This window comes from Coccinella septempunctata, chromosome 2 (assembly GCF_907165205.1).
Source record: "Coccinella septempunctata chromosome 2, icCocSept1.1, whole genome shotgun sequence".
NCBI lineage: Eukaryota > Metazoa > Arthropoda > Insecta > Coleoptera > Coccinellidae > Coccinella > Coccinella septempunctata.
The window spans coordinates 5,575,732-5,591,513 of record NC_058190.1 but is presented as its reverse complement, the minus strand read 5'-3'; the positions used below and the strand labels follow the sequence as shown (position 1 = coordinate 5,591,513).

Here is a 15,782-nt window from a genome sequence, read left to right as displayed (position 1 = left end):
TGTGATTGGCGACACTAAGCAACTATCTCATTCCAGTCTTTGGAATGTTTATTTTTTTTCATTCCATGTATCTATGTTCTGAGGTTTGGCTACTATCTCTCAGGGAAGTAATTTCTATTTTAGGCACGGCATTTCATCTTCAATAATTTGAGTTCTGTTCATGGCACGAAAAGTGAATTATTCGTCATTTTTTGTATCGGACAGCTACTAGATGTTCTCATGAATATTTTTTGTTGATTCAGTGTACTATAGATAAAAAAACTGCCTTTAGGAATAAGGATTATAAATATACGACTTGATGAATAAATTTTAAATAATTAAAAAATTCAGACCGATTCCATTTGCTTCGAAACAAAAGATGGCGCTTGCGTGATGCAAGTCGTTCCTTCTCTATAAACTTTGAGCTAGATCACAGCGGTCCAGTTGAGTAGTCGATAATTCAACTCGTTCATGTATCCCTTCGAGTAGTTAAATTTGAATGTCAGGATGTTTAATTGAATCTCATGAAACTCATAAAGTTCGATTATCCGAACAGAATGGTACTGAGTGGAGATATGAAAATGCCACAGCGCACTGGATCAATTTTTAATCAATAAATAATAATAATTATAATTATCTGATAAGCATTGAACAACTGGTCAACTGTTCCTCTCGTGCGCACCATGCAAAAATTTTATTTCAAATCTGTATCTAACCGGTCTTCTCAAATTTCGAACCTGAAGATGGCATCGTAAGAGCGAAACACGTGTAGTGGTCAAATATTTCATTCTAGTGAAAATCATCAGGTATCTGCCCCACCGATTAAATATCAAATACTAGCGGACCCTATATTATCACATGAAATTCAACATCAACGCAACTTCAAATATAGTGTGAGTTTGATGTTTTCATATATACAGGGTGTTTTCAAAGGTGAGGCTTTTTTTGACAGAAGGTTTTTGACATTTACTAATTCCACCAAAAATTGTCTATATAAAGTATTCAAGATGGCTGAGCTACAACCCTTAGAGGTACGACAAAATTTCATCAAATTTCAATTACGGGACTGTGGAAGGTGACGCCGGCATCGGAAAAACGAAACAAAACATAAACATATGGCTGGACAATGAATGGTTCAGCACCAAGTTAATCGGATTAAAGGCATCAAGTCACTTGAGAGAATAAAATAATTGTTGAATCGTGCAATTTAGGGTAAAAAAATGTAGAAAACAACACAGGGTGTTCCTAAATTGAACGTACAAACGAAAAGGGGGACAAATAATCTGTGTTCATTTTGGTTTGCATTTTTTGAGAATTAATTATCCTTTGATTTTTAAACAGTTTGTTGTGTACAAATTTAACTTACAAAATGAATATACTTCTATGTATAATAATATATTCTTATTACTTTAACATTGTAAATGTTTTCCCGTTCTCATGGAAAACTGATGAAGCGGAAAGAGCTTGATTGTTTAATTTGGCACTGATGTATTCTTGCTGTAGACGGGCCACCTTGAGCTGTTCTAGCAGCACTAATCGCTGAAGTTGACTATTACTTAGTTTCCTAGTTTCCTCGGTTTCGTGGGCCATGGTCCCATCTTCAGATGGTTCTGCTTTCCGTTTTACAATTTTTATTGCTGGTTTTGGTGGAATCTGGGCTGTAACATCGCGGACAAACTGCATTGGTGCTCCTACGTCAAGACCACCTGCAAAAAGGAGTCGAAATTGCACATAATACATTATTTTTGGGGTATAGTTTTATTTGTTTTCCTGCAATTTCCGCGACGGTGGGGTTCACATCCGCCTGCTTCGCTTCCATCATTATCGTTTCCCATGGTAGTAACTATGGAATACGTTTGTTACCTGTTTTGTTCTTGTCGGTTTTCTTCTTTAATCTTGTTTTCATATTTCCCATTTTTTTCATTAATGCTTTCGAGGTCATATCTTTGCCATACAGTTGTCTGTACTCTGACACAACTCTCTCAATAGCTGCTTGCTTCTTCGCTTTTTTTGCTGGGAGTTGAGATTTTTCCAATATTTCCGAGTATTGTTTTACCCTTTCTGCAATGAACTTGCATTCGTCGGTGTCTTGTGACTCTAATTGGGAGTCTGATAGTTCCTCGTCACTTGCCATCTTAACACAGCTCACCTAAAATAATCAAAACTTCGAGTACAACTCAACTTCCAAGTAGCAGCAAACACTCTATACTACTAATAACATAATCGCTATCCTGATGTACCTGCAAGTTGCAACTTGTCGGCAACATCTAGGTGAAGTGCGTCGTACCCGTAAATTGCGCGTCTCTATACCTTTTCCTCTTTTCGTGAGGATTTGCTTGCAAAGAAAAGGAAAAAATTATGAATACAAAGTAAAGCAAAACCTTTTCCTTCTACCTTCTCCTTGGGACCTCTACCTTTTACTTCTACCTTTACCTTTGAAGGAAATACTTCATTTTTATAAATACGGCCTAATGTCTCCAATTTTAGAGGAGGAAAGGATTCAGAAAAAACATCAGTAGAAAACGTCAAAACTGGTAACTGGTGGAACCAAGTTTTTAAGTTCTACTAGTCTCCCAAGCGTTTATATTGCATTTTCTTGTAATTATCAGTGCATTGCTAGTTATTTTGACATATTTGTAGGAATGCAGATTTTGAATTTTTATAGAGAAAGTAATAATAATAATAATAATAATATTACTACAAAAAAGCATTCGATTCTATACCTCACGAATGGCTCTTGACGATCTTGAAGATTTACAAGGTGGATCCCAATATTGTTAAGTTCCTGAAAAACGCCATGTCAACCTGGCGTACTAGTCTTCAAATGAAAGCAGCAGATTGCTCCATTACAACAGGACCTATTCCAATAAGACGCGGAATTTTCCAAGGAGACTCGCTGAGCCCTCTGTGGTTCTGCATGGCCCTGAACCCCTTGTCTCATAGATTGAATTCTACGGACTACGGATTTTCCATCAAGAGCGGCAGTAGAACTATGATAAAACTGAATCATCTCCTTTACATGGACGACTTGAAACTCTTCGCATCTACCAAAAAACAAATGCAACTGATGCTGAAAATGGTGGAAGGATTCTCGGAAGACATCAAAATGAAGTTTGGACTAGAAAAATGTCGACTGCTTAACATAACGAGAGGGAAAATAGAAGATGGTACGTTCAAACTCAAGGAAGGTGCAGAAATTGAAGCATTAAAGGAAGGAGACACATACAAGTATCTAGGAATAAAACAGGCAAGAAAAATCAATCAGACCCAGATGAAGAAAGAATTAACGGAGGAGTTCACCCGAAGATTGAGGAGGATAATGAGAACTGGTCTTAACAGCAAGAATCTGATAAAAGCGATTAACACCTACGCTTGCTCGGCGCTGAGCTATTCATTTGGTATTATCTCTTGGACGATCACCGATTTAGCAGCTTTACAGAGAAAAATAAGGACGATGCTGACTAAACACAATAAACATCACCCCAAAAGCTCAATAGAACGGACAGAGCTGCCACGACATCTTGGGGGTAGAGGAATTGTTGATTTGTCCAACCGTATGTCCCAGGAAATTGAAGGACTTCGAAAATATTTCTTGAGCAAGGCAGCTTCGTCAGAACTCCATCGAGTAGTTTGTGTTGCTGATAGTTCTACACCATTAAAGCTACAACAGGATCACTTGGAAACCGTCGAACACTCTGCAGAAAGTAAAATGCAGAAACTGATTGGCAAACCTTTGCATGGGAGGCACCAGAACGAGGTCAACCATGATTACGTCGACATATCTGCGTCGAACTACTGGTTGACTTCCGGAAGGTTGTTTCCTGAGACAGAGGGCTTCATGCTCGCCATCCAGGATCAGGTGATTCCAACAAGAAATTACATGAAGTACATCGCCAAGGATGCCTCAGTGGCGGACGATAGCTGTCGTTATGGCTGTGCGACACATGAAACTATCCAGCACATCACCGGGGGATGTCAGAAGTTCGCGGGCACGGAGTACAAAAATAGACATGATGTTGTTGCCAAGATTCTTCACCAAGAATTGGCACTAAAACACCAACTTCTAACTTCGAAAAAGGTTCCTTATTACAATTACCATCCGGATGCTGTGCTGGAAAACGAACATCACAAGCTCTACTGGGATCGCACGGTTCTCACAGACCGAAAAATAACCCACAATAGTCCAGACCTCATATTGCTCAATAAGGATGAGGACAGAGCACTATTCATAGACGTGGCAATTCCAAATAATACCAATCTTCTAGATAGGCACACTGAAAAAATTTCAAAATACAGAGATCTCGAGGAACAAACCAGAAGACAGTGGAAGCTGAAAGATATCAAGACCATCCCTATTGTCATTTCATCTACAGGCCTGATACCGAAGAAACTACTAGAGAACTTGAGGAAACTTCAGTTGGACGAAAATATCTATAGAGTCATGCAGAAGGCGGTACTGCTCGGAACGGCGAGAACTGTACGCAAGTACATGGGGAATGCAGAGGAACACCGTCTGCGCGGACAGGAAGTGCGGGTGGAGCAGGAATCCAACCTACAGCAGGGAGGCGAGGAGCGACCCGGACCCGACCACCACCACGAGCCCGAAAACCTGGAAAGGGTTCCAACAGAGCTTAATCCTTTTGATATCTAAGATATCTGGGATAAGTGAATTTTCCTCTGGAGAGGAGTGTGAAAGCCGCAAGGCTAAAGTCATAATAATGTCTTTATTTTCCCAATTCAAACCTCAAGGGGAAGTTCACCTAGTAGGTGCTCTACCACTTAACCCTTGTTATGTGACACAATTTGGAATAAGCATTAAAGAGAGAGAAAAAAAAAAGTTAAACAACAATACAATTTCAATGAGCAGAATTTACAAAAAAAAAAATAAACATAAGAGAGGTGTATCTGGAACAACGAAAACAATCAGATATATTATGCATACAGAGCCTGAAGGAGATGAGCCCTGACTTCTCTCTTGAATCTTACGAGAGTAAACGTTTTGAACTCATTTGGCACTGCGTTATAAAATTTTACCACATTGTACCCGAAACTCCTCTGGAAGATGGCCGTTCTGTGCTGGGGACAAGAGAGCAGATTCCTATGTCTTACATTCAGATTATGAATATCAGTTCTATACCTCAGTTTGTTGTAAAGATATGGCGGACATTTCTCAATTATAATTTTATGATAAGTACACAAGGCATAATACTCAAAACATTTTTTTATTGGTAACCAGTTCAGCGCCTTTAGCATATGCGAGACATGCTCATATTTCCTAATCCCATATATGAACCTGATGCAGCTATATTGAACACGCTGTATTCGACCTAATGTTTCTTGGTCAAGACAAAAGCTGTAGACAGTTGAACTATAATTAAATTTTGACATGACCAAACTCTCACACAAGACCCTCTTTGTAGTAGTAGGCAAATAAGATCTATGCTGGTAGAGCATCCTCAGGGCCCCATAAGCTCTCCGGATCAAACACATAACATGCTCACGAAATCTCAACGAGCTGTCCACAATCAGGCCCAAGTCTCTTACGTTCTCCTGGAAATTAATGGTATCACCGCGGATCACAGGCCTGAAATTATTCTCAACAAAGTTTTTATTATTTTTAGACCCAAAAATTATAGAGAATGATTTCCTTGCATTCAATATCAAAGAATGTTTTTCCGCTATAAGTGCCAACCGATCTAAATCTTCATTCATTCTAACAGCTGCGGTATCAAAATTATTCATGAGGAAATCAAAAAGAATCTGAAAATCGTCAGCATACATATGAACTTTTCCATGAAGGATACTCTTGGTGAATTGGCTGGTGTACACTATGAAGAGAAGAGGCCCAAGAACCGAGCCCTGGGGAACTCCGCTCTGAACAGATTTAGCGCATGAGGTCCTGTCACCCAACTTCACAAACTGCGAACGTCCAGCAAGATAGGAGCTCAGAAGGTTAAGAGCCTCACCTGACACTCCACAAGACTTCAAGATAGCCAAAAGGATATCATGCCGCACAGTATCGAAGGCTCTACTGAAGTCCAGCAAAAATAAAACAGAACATCTGGATTCATCAATGGACTGAAAAATGTCATCAGTCACATCGAGAAGTGCACTGGTTGCACTATAACCCGGACGAAAACCAGACTGAGTCGCAGGCAGAATCCCATTCAGCTCGAGATATTCGGAAAGTTGGACTGCCATTATCTTCTCTAAAATTTTAGATAATCCAGGTAGTATACTGATCGGTCTTAGATCAGAAAGCTCCTTTGGAATACCTTTTTTCGGGATAGGTGTGACACGGGCACATTTCCAAGAAGAGGGGAACTTAGAACTGAGGATAATGCTGTTATAAATGTTCACAAGAAATGGAAGAATATGAGGACAGCAAATTTTAACAAACGATATCGAGATATTATCAGAACCTGGCGCACTATTCTTAACTTTTTTGAGAACTTTGATTATGTCATTTTCATCTACTAGGCGGAAACTGAAAAGTTCAGAACTTATTGGATTATCCCCGTAATAGTCAATAATCGATTGGTCTGAATTATTAGTCGGAATATCTAGAAAATAATCGTTGATTTCATCAGGATCTTTAAACGTAGAATCGACATCTGATCGCGACTCATTCAAAATCCCCAAGGACTTCAGCTCCCGCCACTGTTCTTTACTGGACGCATTCATCGACATATTCTGAAAATACATTCGTTTTTCTCTCGTTATAGCATGATTAACCAAATTTCGCAAACGTCTGTACTCCTCCCACCTCTCTCTTGATCTACTTCTTCTATATACTCTCCCAGCTTTGTCCCGCCTCTTCATCAATTCCCTCACCTCATCGGTCATCCACGGCGCATGCCTTTTAGAAATTCTGACAATTCTAGGTGGAAAATGTTTATCAAAAAGATTCACCAACGTCTCAGAAAACAGTCTAACCTTATCATCAACATCATCCATACGATATATATCCGGCAAACGCGAATTCAAAATATCATCAAACAACAACTGTTCATCGAAACCTCTACAATCCCGTAATGTAAAAACTCTGGGCTGCAACTTAGGTTTTTCAATTTTCACAGTACATCCAATACATTCATGTAGAGAGAAATCAGATTGACAAAAGAAAGTAGAACCAATTATTCTGTTATTATTACACAGTATAACATCGATGAGAGACTCCGAGTTCGCCGTAATATGGGTTGGTTCCCGTACGAGTTGTTGCATACCGATAGAAGAGAGCATAGAACTGAAATATTTTACCGAAGGCAAGCGATCAATGAGAAAATTTATATTGATATCCCCAACACAGATAACATTTTCACAATTGAGCAATGCATAATTCAAACTATACTCTAAGGCATCAGTAAAAAGCTTGTAAGACAATTGTGGCGGCTTATAAACCACACCAATAATTATCTGTGAACATGTAGTCGAATCGATTATTTCTTACTCGTTCATAAATTTCAAAGTGCTGATAAAATACATAGTAGATGAATTTTTATCTTCCAAGTTTTGTGAAATGACAATATTGTCGCATTTGTCATGGTGTGATATTGAATTTACTGAAATTATTCGTGTTTTCGGAACATGCTTAATATTCCATGACTTGTAAAGCATTAAACTAAAGAGGAATAATTTTCAGTGTGGTAATTGTCTCTTTTACGAACAATTTTAAATTTCCTCTCTACTACTGAGGAAATATCTTTTTGATAGACCCACAAAGATTTCTTCAATCATTTTTATTGGTACTTCATCATGTGGCTTAACTTTGTCAGATTCTCTGCTCTTCCCTAGTAGAGATGTTTTACAGGCCCTGGTTCTTTATTGTGTGGCTTTACACTGTTAGATTTATGTTATACTGATCAGAGAACATTGTGGCCAACGGTTGCATTTTATGTGCAAACCCGTATACTCTGCTGTGTTATTTTTGATAACGAGCTTCAAATCTATTCACTACACTACATGTCGTCCTGAAAAACGAAAGAGGTAATTGAGTTTGTCAATGTCACCGGAGCTTACTGAATCATATCTACATATACACTTTACTCTTTCTAATATGAATGTGATATTGCAGTTTAGGATTTTCTTGCCTAGAAATGGATAAATCTTTGATGATAGATTGATAGAGTAGATACTATATTCAGAATCATATTTGTCAAAATATTCAGCAATATCAACTTTGTTTAGAAATTTAGATAAGATTGATATTCATGAAATAGTCTTCAACACTACAAAATCTTGGTGTGGCATTATGACATATAGATTGATGTATTGTTGACTATATTCCTTGTGAATCCTGGCAAATTATATCTTGCAATCAAAATAACACAGGCAATTCTTATTCAGTTTATTATTTTCAAACATAAATTGTTTTACATTATTGGCAGGTTGCAATTGATTCTAAAAAATTGGTTTTCTGCTAAATGGTGTGTAGGGTGAAAAATCATTTGAAAACACTGTACCGGATCAGTCAACAATACACATATTATGATTTTGATTTCCACCAGTCTTCCATCTCTCTCAGATACGAGACTTGAAGTTCTCCATCTGAAAGCCAGTCCATGTATCATTAGGTCTATGAATCAGGGTGCTACATAACCTGAATTATCACACTATAATTACAATTTCTTTTATTTTCAGTGTTCAAGGATGCAACTGTAAAGACCGTCTGTTATTTAGATTTTTTATAATTTCAGGAGGAAAAGTTTTCGTGTCTGGACAAGAGTTTTATTTTTTGACAATCAATCTTTTTTTTAACATACACACTCGATTCTAACATAAATCATAGCAACAAATAACTTATTTACAATGAAATTGAAAGTTCGTAGTAACACTCCCTCCCAGTGATGAGCTATCATTACTTCTTTTCATAATTTCCTTCCAGATCAAGTAAACATAATTTGGTGAGAGGCCGTCTGTAGGTTCCAATAGTTGTTTTAACATCGACCACTCTAATGTTTCCATCTGCACCGGGATATACTGCAGTGACAATACCTTTAGGCCATGTGTTTCTCGAAAATTGCGAGTCGATAATGATGACTACATCGCCAATACCAATTTTTCTTTTAGAAGATGAGAACCACTTCGTTCTTTTTGTCAGGACAGGAAGATATTCCTTGATCCAGCGTCGCCAAAAGTGATCAGCCAAAAGTTGTGATTTTCTCCACTGTTTTCTTGTGACTAAATCATTCTCGTCAAATTTTCCTGGGATCTGAGCTGCGCTGGAAGTACCTATCAAAAAATGGTTCGGTGTGAGTGCTTCACTATCTGCATTGTCCAGTGAAACGTGAACTAAAGGCCGACTATTCACTAAACTTTCCGCTTCAATCAATAAAGTTTGTAAAACTTCTTCTTGTGGAGATTTATCTTTTAAGATGATACTCAGTGTTATCTTTATCGATTTAACTAAACGCTCCCAGCTGCCACCCATGTGAGGAGCAGAAGGAGGTATGAAGTTAAATTCAATATTATTTGTTGTCATGCTTGATGTCATTCTGTTTTGGTCAAAATTTTCTATTGCATTTTTCAGCTCTCTTTCTGCTCCTCGTAGATTTGTGCCATTATCTGAAAATATTCTCTTGGGGCATCCTCTTCGACCGATTAATCTTCTGATTGCCATTATCGCCGAATCTGTGGTCAATGAATGAGCTATTTCCAGATGAACTGCACGGGTGCTCATGCAAGTGAAGAGTACCCCATATCTCTTTTCACGTCTACGGCCAATTGAAACTTGCATAGGTCCAAAATAGTCCATACCGGTCGTAGTGAAAGGTCTTACGAACGAACCTAGTCGGGATTCTGGCAGTGGGGCCATCTCTGGAATTTCAGGTTTTGCTCTTCTGTTTTTGCAAAACTGACATTCTGTCCAAGAATTTCTGACCGCTGACCTCATATTCAGAATCCAATATCGTTGGCGTAGTTCGTTGGCGACAAATTCTTGTCCACTATGTGCTGCTTTGTTGTGATAATAACGAATTAGTAATTTTGTGAAATAATTTTTTGGCTCGAGTATGATGGGAAATTTTGCATCATCCGTTAAATCGTTGGAATATATTATTCTGCTCCGGACCCGTATAATATCTTCGTGATCTAAAATTGGAGACAGTTTGGACAATTTGCTATATGATTCAACCATTCCACTTGACTTAAGAGACTGGAATTCTTCTGAAAAATCTTCACTTTGAACACATCTTATCCATAGTTTTTCGGCTATTTCCACTTCGCTCGTCGTCAGTTCTCCATCTATGGGTGATTTCTTCTTGACTTGTTGTAAAAATCTCAACATCCAAGCTGTTGTACGAATGAGTTTTAACCACCTTGAGAATCTGGTAATTTTTGGCAAGGCTTCTGTTAAATTCACCTTAACGGTTACACCTACAAAACATTTTTTATTTTCCGAAGTATCGAAATCGGGAATCTGATATTGGGGCCATTCTTCAGTTTTATTCTTAAGGAAAGGAGGCCCTTCCAACCATCTACCACCAGTTTTCCATTCATTTTGTTGGAGGTCTACTTTATTATTTCGTTGGCTTTTTCTTACAGGTAAGGACTTCGCAGATTTGTTCTCCATAAAGCCGTTCTTTTTGCTCGAAGGACCACTAATGTAAAGACCGTCTGTTATTTAGATTTTTTATAATTTCAGGAGGAAAAGTTTTCGTGTCTGGACAAGAGTTTTATTTTTTGACAATCAATCTTTTTTTTAACATACACACTCGATTCTAACATAAATCATAGCAACAAATAACTTATTTACAATGAAATTGAAAGTTCGTAGTAACAGCAACAGTCAAATATAAAATAAATTTCAATACAGAAATTTGGATGATTGGATGATGATCGAAATCATAGCCCACACGAAGGGTCTTGAAAAGTGAAGTCGGGTATTTATTTCTAGCACATGCTGAAATAAGAGCTCCAAAGTGGCTAGCAGTCAGTCTATGTTTTCTAACAACTAGCCAGTTTTCATTCCGATGCTGACTCTTCGTTGCTTCAGCTATCCTCATTATAGCATCTGGGCTTATTCTCGCCTTCACTTCAAAAAACTCACTCCTAACTGTAGTTTCCAAATATTCTTCGAAAAATACAATCTCCTCAATTGATGGAATGAGGCTTAGACATTCTTCTGTTGGTTCTGGTTTCAACAACCAGCTGAAGCCAACAGGCTCTTCTAATTTGCTGGCAAAACGCTTTAATTCAGCGTCTGTTGCCAATCTTTTGACAGCACAGTATTCTCTCGTCTTTGGGTAGAGGTCCTCAATAGTTTGAATATTCTCCTCTGTATTTATTTCAGGAACATTCCATGTGCACGCCTTATCCGTCACACTAATATTGTGATGCCCAAACATACACACAGCTGCCATGTGATGGCATTTTACCTGATCTCTAGGACAGGAACACGATGCAGCAACAATGCCATCGTCCACATCAAGAGATATCTGAAATTTTTCTTTGTATAAATCATGTGTAACTACAATCCCATTTGAAAGTAAATATCTCCTTATTGATATATTACTTTATATCGATTGAATAGCTCTTATTTTTCATGCTTCTCTTCTAAGCAGAACTGGCGTGTCGAACAGCATCCGAACAACATTCCCACTGGAGTAGAAATTTTCCCCTCTTTGCATTTGGTTCATGTTATCTTTGAAATAACCGACAATGCTCGTCCTAGAAATAACGCTTTTCTCAGCCATCTGAACATAAAACAATGAATGTTACATACAATAAGCGAAAAATAATGAATAACAAATCGAGCACATGGGTTGATTGTAAAAATTCCACTAATGATCAGATTATATCTCTTTATCTATCTATCAAATACTTTTCTGATACAGCTTTGAGAAAGAGTATTTTAATTCAATAATAACTGTTATAAATTATATAGATTTATTCTTGTTCTAATCATCAAAATCCCCAAGCGATGGATGCTAAACTACTCACCTCACTTGTGGATCCATGATCTTAAATTCAACTTATTCAATTGAATATTCAAGATGTGGAGAAAAACTATGTAATTATAAATTAAAAGTAATCATAGTATAATTAAAAAATAGTTCTGTAATGAGATAAGAGTTTAAACAGATAATATCTGTCACTATCACTATATCTAACATTATAGGTATATGATACAAAAATAAATGCCAAGCGAAAGTTTAAAATGTTCCTACCTATAAATTGTATGTTTTCAATTACAGTGTCCACGAAGTTAACACCATCTTCAGGACTTATTCAGAAACGGAATAGAATAGATTCTACACGGAACCATTTTACATGGATTCACTTGGATCCGTTCGAATACCTTGTTTACTTTGGACATTATGGTCTCAGCAATTTGTTTTCCAAAATATACATACATATATAAAATAGAATATATCTTCACATCTTCTTCTCAGAGTGAATCTGTCGCTCTATGTCGCAATCGATACTCAGACACGATTTCATTGGCTGCTGACGGGTTTTCAATTTTTTGATGAAACCTTCTTTATGTATTGGTGATACTTCATGCTCAGCTGATATTTCTGAAGCGTTTTTCCAATTAATCAAACCGTCTTTGCCCAAGGCTGATGTAGAAGAATTGGCGAATAATTTGCAGGCAGTGCAGTTGAGTGCATTCTTTGTTTTTGAATAAACAAGACAGGACTTTTTGAATTTTTCCTTATTAACCATTGTTCCAAAGCACATATTGGGTGTGAAATGCCTACCGTTGCGTTTAGTAGATCTAACCTCGATATTATTCGGACATCGTTCAGTAATACAGCTTGTTTGCAGAGGAATGATCGTTGATGATCTGCTAATGGTCATGTACCTGGATCCATTGATTCAAATTTGTCTTGGCTATCAGACTGAAATGAGTCATTAAAAGCTAGCTGAAAACCATCCTCTGATTCTGCTAGTACCGACGATGAAGATTGATTAACAGCATCTGAGTCTTGAAATTTTGATTCTTCGGTTGAATTGATTTGAATGTCCAAATGAGAAGGGTTATTCGGAACTCCTGATATAGTATCAGCAGATACAGGGGATGTCGATGGACCAGCTTCGTGAAGCCACTTCCTCATCTTAAAAGCCGGTTTATTCGCTTCTTCAAGTTTACTCCTAGCTTTCTTTCTGTTTTCAGCACCAGAGAATTTTTTTTGGTGCGCTCATCGTTTTCTCGACAATCTAAAAATAAATATCAATAAATTTCAACACCGATTATTGAGTTCAGCAAGAAAATCGTCCGATACCAGTGTTGGTTGTCCGTTTAAAATTTCCCCATCCCCTTATCTGTGAAAGTATAATAGCTACAAAAAAAATTTCATAAATTAATACTAATATATTAACACTATTCCAAACACAGAATTTCGAGAGAAATTTGATAATGTATCATATCATAGGTCTTCTAGTCTTAATTTAAGAGCTACTAATCAATTTATGTTGAAAAAATGTAATTTTATTCTTATTACTGGATTTTTATATATGTACAAAGCGTTGCTATAGCAACAAAAATTATCTCAATTATTGTAGGTATTACAGATGAACATTTCCGCAATGTGTTCGAAACATAAATTAGAAGATGATAATATACTTTATTCAACTTATTACCAAATGAACTATAAACTATAATTTTATATATTAATTGCTCAATGTGTCCTCCCATCTGAGCGATGCAAATAGTGTAGCGAAGTGCTATATTATCTATAGCCTTTGACACATAATTTGTATAAACGCGAGAAATAAGCTTTTGCAATTTATATTTGGAGGTATAGTCAGTAAAAAATTTTGTAAGTTGCATTTTTACGAAATTATTTTCTGACGAAGTGGCTTGTTTTATTATTTCACAAAAATCGTCAAAATCATAGACTTCCATATGTCTTTTTAGGGCAAGCTCATCTTGGTGATGGCAAAAAAGTATGACCTGGATCATACTCCCATCGAGAAACCGATTGGTATTCAATGCAATGAAATCTCTTGTTACAAGTGTAATATTCTTCTTGGTCTATTGTTGGACCGCTTCTAGGAGTAGCGTAGGTCGTGAGGTAATGTGTGGCGATATGGCGGCAAAAATCCAGTTGGCTTATGTTGTTGGTTTTGCGGTAAGCAATCCATGCATTCTGTAATGCTACGTTCACAAGCCATGTGAAAATTGGCCAATAAAACTTTTTCGATCTCATTCCGATCCTGTATGCTCCCATATTACCATCCATTTGATCAGCCCCTCCCATGCCTTTATTGTAAATAGTGATGGTTAATGGCATCGCACATTTTTCTTTTTTTCACGTGAATACCGAGATATGTAAGATATTGGTTGCTTTTAAGCACCACTCATGTTTTCCGCACCATCATAGCATTGCGCAATAATATTTTCAAGGTCAAATCATTTTTATAAAACCAAGAAAGCTTTGTTTGATTTCGAGCTTTTCTGTTACGTATCTTATAACAAGAGTCAATTGTTCATGATGTGACACATCTGATGTTTCATCAACCATTACGGAGAGTTGCTCAGATTTTTTAGCATCAAGGATATACTGCCCAGCCAATTTTGCCATAATTTCAATAATTTCTTTTTGAACATCGTGATGATATTTTCATCTCAGTCTCTGTCTGAAAATTTTTGTTTTAATAAAGAGTTGCCGTTAATCTCAGCTTCAATAACTTAACATAATTACCCCCGTTGTCAGAATTCTCATTTTCTCTATGGCCTCTAAGTGCTATTCCCTGCTTAGCCAAGAAAAATAGAGACTAGGATAAACTCTTCAGATATTCACGATTTTTTTCAACTTCTTGTTGATGATGTGTGTATATTTGCTTACCACACTTTCTTTAGTTTTAAGACCTTCTCGCCAACGTTGAGGCTAGCCGCTAGCCGCGAATTGAGGGCAGTGGTAGCCTAGCACAGCACAGCGGAGTACCTACATAGGAAAACTATTCCTGTGCTCTGCCTGAACGATGCACGCATATTGAGAGTAGTGTAGCCAATTAAAAATATTATGTTTTTGTATAGTTTGTCGAAATGACATTAAACCTCAATACAGAAAAGAAGCATTCATGAGGAATTCAATTTATTGAAAGAACTAAGTGATGATCAAATGAGGATGTATTTTCGAGTAACTAAAAAACAGTTTGAGGAACTACATGAAATGATTCAAACTAAAATACAAGGTTGTAACACACAACAGAATATCGAAACTGAAATTAAACTCGCAGTATGTTTAAAGTATGAAAATTTTTATACAAAAATTATCTATTTTGATCATATCCAAAATTTCCAAAGTATTTTGGAAAAGAAACCTCTTCTTCGGGAGTTGCTGATATATGATGTCATATATTGTACATGCGTATTGAGTTTGAAGACTCCTGTCGTCTTGTCGAGAGATTACACTGATCGACAAAATTATAGCTTTGTTCTCCCACCTAAGGAAATTATATATATTTTGAATCTTCGTAGCCAAGGTATAAACGCACGATAAATAAAAAGTGGAAGTTAGCTCTTGTTGTTTCTTAATAATTATATTCATGATTTTCAACAAAAACAATGCATTATAATATTTGAAATGGTGTAAAAGATTCCGATCGCTTAGATCTTTTGTCTTTTCTGCTGTAGGACGACTCCAGTATTTCTCTAACGATGGACCAACAATAATCAGCAAGCATAGAGGGTTTCCGTTTGCCTTGGTAGCGTTTTTCGAATGACGTGATGTCTTGATGGAATCGCTCTCCATGCTCGTCACTTACGGCTCCCAAATTTGGGGAAAGAAATTAATATGTGATTGCAAAAAGTGTATTTTTAAGCCCGTTTGCAACAGCCGAGAATTCTCTAGAGA

The 15,782-nt window shown here is 37.0% G+C and overlaps 3 protein-coding genes across 4 annotated transcripts in view; 1 reads left to right on the top strand and 2 right to left on the bottom strand.

Annotated features, from left to right (window-relative positions):
• LOC123308102 overlaps positions 1-15,782 on the top strand; it is a 131,906-nt gene that overhangs the window by 36,601 nt on the left and 79,523 nt on the right. The window lies entirely within an intron of this gene.
• On the bottom strand, positions 1,384-6,936 carry LOC123306313. Its single transcript, XM_044888273.1, has 4 exons — positions 6,814-6,936; positions 5,524-6,672; positions 1,843-2,128; positions 1,384-1,685 (listed from the first exon to the last, which is right to left on the bottom strand). Exons 1-4 carry the CDS (start codon positions 6,934-6,936, stop codon positions 1,384-1,386), a joined length of 1,860 nt encoding a protein of 619 aa, XP_044744208.1.
• LOC123306312 lies at positions 8,837-10,549 on the bottom strand. The gene has a single exon (XM_044888272.1). It carries the CDS (start codon positions 10,547-10,549, stop codon positions 8,837-8,839), a length of 1,713 nt encoding a protein of 570 aa, XP_044744207.1.

Bases quoted from the DNA above. Each gene is read 5' to 3' on its own strand.
- LOC123306313 (XM_044888273.1), bottom strand. From the start codon at position 6,936: ATGGATGATGTTGATGATAAGGTTAGACTGTTTTCTGAGACGTTGGTG. The intron at 2,129-5,523 runs GTAAGAGACTTG...TGATTATTTTAG, and splicing joins CCATTAATTTCCAGGAGAAC to GTGAGCTGTGTTAAGATGGC. The intron at 1,686-1,842 runs GTAACAAACGTA...TCCTTTTTGCAG, and splicing joins AACCGACAAGAACAAAACAG to GTGGTCTTGACGTAGGAGCA.
- LOC123306312 (XM_044888272.1), bottom strand. From the start codon at position 10,549: ATGGAGAACAAATCTGCGAAGTCCTTACCTGTAAGAAAAAGCCAACGA.